The sequence below is a fragment of the Poecilia formosa genome, unplaced genomic scaffold, assembly GCF_000485575.1.
Source record: "Poecilia formosa unplaced genomic scaffold, Poecilia_formosa-5.1.2 Scaffold720, whole genome shotgun sequence".
Classification (NCBI taxonomy): domain Eukaryota; kingdom Metazoa; phylum Chordata; class Actinopteri; order Cyprinodontiformes; family Poeciliidae; genus Poecilia; species Poecilia formosa.
The window spans coordinates 30,635-35,733 of record NW_006800659.1 but is presented as its reverse complement, the minus strand read 5'-3'; the positions used below and the strand labels follow the sequence as shown (position 1 = coordinate 35,733).

The 5,099-nt window shown below is 37.3% G+C and overlaps 1 protein-coding gene across 3 annotated transcripts in view; it reads right to left on the bottom strand.

Moving 5' to 3' along the window:
* LOC107834683 (excitatory amino acid transporter 3-like) overlaps positions 1-5,099 on the bottom strand; it is a 109,421-nt gene that overhangs the window by 75,736 nt on the left and 28,586 nt on the right. For 2 of the 3 annotated variants that reach the window (XM_016666402.1, XM_016666401.1), the window contains exons 6-8: positions 4,924-4,983; positions 3,935-4,116; positions 3,674-3,781 (exon numbers count right to left, since the gene is read on the bottom strand). The exons of the other annotated variant lie outside the window; for it this stretch is intronic. In XM_016666402.1, coding sequence (XP_016521888.1) covers positions 3,674-3,781; positions 3,935-4,116; positions 4,924-4,983 — 350 coding nt within the window. The remainder of the gene's footprint in view (positions 1-3,673; positions 3,782-3,934; positions 4,117-4,923; positions 4,984-5,099) is intronic. 3 annotated transcript variants of the gene reach the window in all.

Genomic DNA, 5,099 nt, shown 5'->3' with positions numbered 1-5,099 from the left:
GATTACTTGTTCCTCAAACAGAGGGTTTTAATTCTGGCGAGTATATTGTAACTCTGAAATACTGATTGAAAAACTAAAATATAATTACTTATTATTTAACTTAAGAAAATAGGTTATTTCAACAGTCAGCCATTTCCTTCGTTATAGCGTTCCTGTAACGCTTGGAAAACAGGGAGATCTTCTTGTCTTCATTTCCTGGAAGCAGCTCTTTGAAAGTGTCCAGAAATGCTAAGAAATTATAGTTGTTCTTGCAATAGTTGTGGTCAGTGTTGATCATGGTGAAAGCCTTTTCATGAATTCTAACTTGGTGAATCTCTTCTGGACATTCTCATAGCAGGTGATGACTCAATTCAATGTGGTCACCTAAAAAGACGGCAAAGCAAAGAACACAAGCACTGTGTCACATCAGCCAAGTTGCTAAATAATGCACATAAAGGATAACTTTGACTAACATATTAGCTTTTAATTTGCTAGATTAAATTTGGAGGTAAAAAATCTATTTGTCTGCCTTTAAAATACGTTTAATATTAAGGGCTAACCTTACAGTTATGGAGTTTAATAACTTTAGCTAACATTAACTTGCAGCAGGTTTAAACTGCTCATAGCTAACATTACAAAGAAAGAGAACACAGTCAATGTTATTTTCTCAAAGAAAATGTAAAGTTAATAAGACACATACCTCATAACAGGAGGTCTGGCCGTTATAACTTGTGTTAGGTTGGCCCCACAAGATGGAAAATTTCTTCTTCACCAACACACTGCACGCCTGTTCGTGCACTGCTGCCTCTCACTGGTGCAGATGGTGTATTGCACTACTATAAACAGCCTTAAGTAATGTTTCAAATGCAAAGTTCATAAGTGCTTTGTAGACATCTTGCTGTAAAGCTTTAGGAATAATTAAATTAATAAATTTAAGACTAAACAAAATGACAGAGCAATATAATATTACCACATAAAGCTACATAATTTTTAAAGTTTAATCAGAAATGTTTTTATAACAAATGTCAGATCATGATTTCTTGAAAATAATTAAAATACATGCTTGCACAGTAACATCCATGAAGATGTTTGTGCATTTCTATTCAGTCTCAATGAATCCATACTTTGTAGATAAACATTTTGCTACAGCTCCTCCTGCAGGCTGTTGGGTCATGTTTCAACCAGCTTTGCTCATTCATACAAACATTTGTTACATTTTTCTCTACAAAATAGCACAAGCTAAGATTTAATGGAGAGTGCAAACACACAGATTCTTGCCACATATTATCAAATGAATATAGATCTGGACTTTGTCTATCCCATTCTAACACATAAATAAGCTTTGACCTTAATCAGTGGTCTCAAACTCCAGTCCTTGAGCGCCAGTGTACTGGAACCTTTAGATGTTTCTCTGAACCTACAAACTTCTATGAAATGGTTAAACTTCATTTCCAGCATTCAGTCAAGATCTGCAGAAATCTGCTAATGAGACTGTAGTGGAGCCAGGGTGTGCTAAAGCAGAGAAACATCTATAAGTTTCAGGACACCGACTCTTGAGGAGTGTAGCTTGAGACAACTGATCTAAACCATTCCATGCTCTCTTTAGTTGAAGGTTTAGATTCACTATGCTGAAGGAAGACGGACCTCGCTGCAGTCTAAAGTATTTTGCTGCCTCTAACATACTGTATTTTCTCCCAGGATTGATCTGTATGAAGCTCAAACTCTAACCTTCTTCCTATTTCTTATCTGAAAGCTTGGTATATTGTTTTAGAAATTAACCCTGATTTAAACTTCTCCAGAACTTCCTCTCTGATGTGTCTGCTGAGTTTCTTGGCCTTCATGATGCTGTTTGTTCACTAATGTTCTCTAACAAACCTGTGAGGCTAAAGAGAACTTCTGAAGGGAAATGCTTGAACTGGACCAAATTTTTGGAGGAATCAGAGCAGGGGCACAGTGAAAAGTGATGACGATTCTAGGGCCCCTGACCAGCAGGGGGCCCTCCACAATTTAATTATTTATATTTTGTTCATAGACATAAAATAAAATAAAAAAATTGGGGTCCTGTCAAATACAAAATTAATCATATTGAATTTTCAAAGATTGTTTTTAGCAGTAAAAACATACACATCCGTTTTTGCCCTGAACTCCCCGCTCAATCTGCATGAAATGGTTCGTTCCTGCTTAGAGCTTAACAGTGACTATGCAGCTGCGGTCAGTAGAGGCTGCAGCTGAATGCTGCGGCAACTGTGGCATTTACTGTGCTGCTAAGAAAAGTTATAAAATCAGGTTTTCAAAAACAAAATAGAGAGAGGGAGAGAGAGAAAAAAAGGCAAGAGTGTTAATTTATAACCCAGTTTTTCTCCATGAGAGGTGAGTATATTGTGTGAGATTATGAACCATTTAGCATAATTAGCTTAGCTACAGACTACTGTTTGCCTCCATTTTACTAGCATTTAATGAATTAAGAAAAAATTTTTTACTAACATATTCATATATTTAACTTGTTCCCAGTGCCTTTTACCACTTAAGAGATGAGTCAGTCAGCAGCAGCTCTAACGTCCCTCCTGGCCTGTTCTCTCCCGAGTGAAGTTAAAGCTGCAGTATATCATTTTTATATAAATATTTTTTCACATATTTTTTAAAACTGTCATTATGTTGTGACAGTATGGTATGAGAGGTAATCTGTGAAAAACCTATTTCCTCTGCCTTCTCCCAGTGCTAGAAACAACCAGTCAGTGGCAAGAGAGCTTTAGTGCTGTCAATCATAATTTCATATGGTGCTGCTCATTCTTCCTCCCCCTCAATTTGTGCCATGCTGCAGCTAGCATAGCACATAGCTGTGCAGATTCAAACTGTGAATGCTCAGTTTAGTTAGCACAGCTACCAATGACGGCAGATAAACAGTTTCTTGTAATGATAAGTTGTTTCTCCCCCATTAGCACATTTAGCAGTGAGTGAATGAGGCTAATTGACAGTGCTAAGAGCGTCCTTCTTGCTCTGATTGGTTGTTTTGGTCAGAACGGTGCATTACTTTGACCAGCAATAGTAATTCAGGGAGGAGATGGAGGAGATTGATTGTTTTCACAAATATGGAGAAAACATACTTTTTATTAAAGTTATGTATTGAAGCTTGGAAAAAATGCAACTACATAGCATTTTTGAGAAGTCTGGATTGCTTTATGTGTAGTTGCAGATTGATTTTGACTGTTGCTCATGGGGAGACATTTCAGTATCTAAAACTAATACAAAAAATGTAAGCAACCTACTTGCATACTGGATGTGGACTGTTGGATGTTAAATTCATGAGCAGTAAACATTGTGCTAGTTATCAGTATTGAACTAAAGAAAGCAATGCAGATGCAAGCCTTTAAAATTGTCACGCTTTTTATAGAGTCAGAAAATTGTAACAGCAGCAGTGCAGAGGGCCCCAATCAAATTTTTTGTCAGGGGGCCCACGATTTCTGGCAGCGCCCCTGAATCAGAGTAAAGAGGCTGACAATAATTGCATTGATGAAAACTGATCTCTAAACATCAAAGAGGAAAATATCAGTAAAATCTGTAAAACTGTTCTGTAAATATATTCATAGCACAGTTTTCTTCTCATGTCACTCAGGAAGAGTTCAGTGCTGCTAACTCAGGAGCAGTGATATCAATTTGGTAACAAAGATGAAAAAGAAAAGATATTTGGACATACCCTGCAAAAACCACTCCTACAAGCTTTGTGAGCTTAAGGACAGCCCGCCAGTCCTTAATCCCCAACACATGCTCTGTGATCAGGAACATAACTCCGATTGGCAAGTACCTCAAACAAAAAACAGTAAAAAAAAAAGTTTAATAAAAAGAGTGTTCGAAATATATTTGAAGTTAACTGTTAAGAGTGGAAGCACCTGTCCTATGTAAATAGAACTGAATATGCAAAAGAAATGACATCTGCTCAGATACTGTCTGATCTTACCACAAAATCCAGTTGACTATGATTTTTATGGCATCGTTGAGGCATTGAATGGCCTCCACAGTGATTCTTGCCTCATGTCCCACCCTGTTTAACATGATACCGATGGCGAATGACCAGATGACCAGTCCTAACATGTTGGGTCCATCAACATACCTGCCTACTAGTTTCGTCTCAGTACCATTCTGCACAAAAAACACAAGTATGGCGGCTCCAGCTCTGACAACAATATTGTAGGAGTACATCACCTTGTTGGACAATGCATTTCACTTTTTCATGAGTCAACATACAACCATTGATTTTAATGCATTTAATATGCATTTATCTTGTAAATGACCACTCTAAGGCACAAATTCAAGTGTCAAACTCTTCACACACAAAAATAATAAACATAAGCGAAATGGAGCCAAATGGAGAGTAAAGGAAGGAACCAGCAAAGAGTGACTGAGAAAGAGGTGTATCGCTACTGTTAGGTTGAATGCTGAACAAAGATCTGGGCTAATGAGCTAATGGGCGGCAGGGCTGAGGAGAAAGAGAGAGAAAGAAGAAGTGGCACAAGGGGCGAGGGAGAGAAGACTTTGGACTAGGAAATGAATCTAACAAAAATAATGAGACATAAGAAACATAATGAGAACTAGAGTAACTAAGGAAAAGACTAGACAGAAAAAAACTAGAATCACTAAGAAAATTATAGAAACAGGGCAGAACGAAGTAAGTAAGGAATACAAATAATGACAAAACTAAAAACAAACTAAAAAATACCCCAAGATCTAAGCTCTAATAGTATAGAGCTATTAGTGTTTGCATTGTTGCTTGTCCTATGTCTTAACTATGGCACACCTTACTGTCACATTGGCAAACACCACCTCCCCATTCAGGCTTTAAACTGGAAGAAACTCAAGGCCATTATTTTTCTTCCTCTTCAATTTGAAGTTAGTGGCTGTAAAATGACGATTCTAGAATGAAAAAAAAGATCAGAAGAAAAAACTCACCAGTTTTGGATCAAGGGAGAGGCCAGGTTTTGTTTCAACCTGAATAATCTCAGTCTCGTACTGAGAGAAAAAAATAATTGGTGTTACATTTCCAAACCCCAAATAGGAAATTACATAGTAAGCTGTGGGCCAGAATAAAAGCATACCTGCTCGTAGAAAGCTTGAAAGAAGCTCTC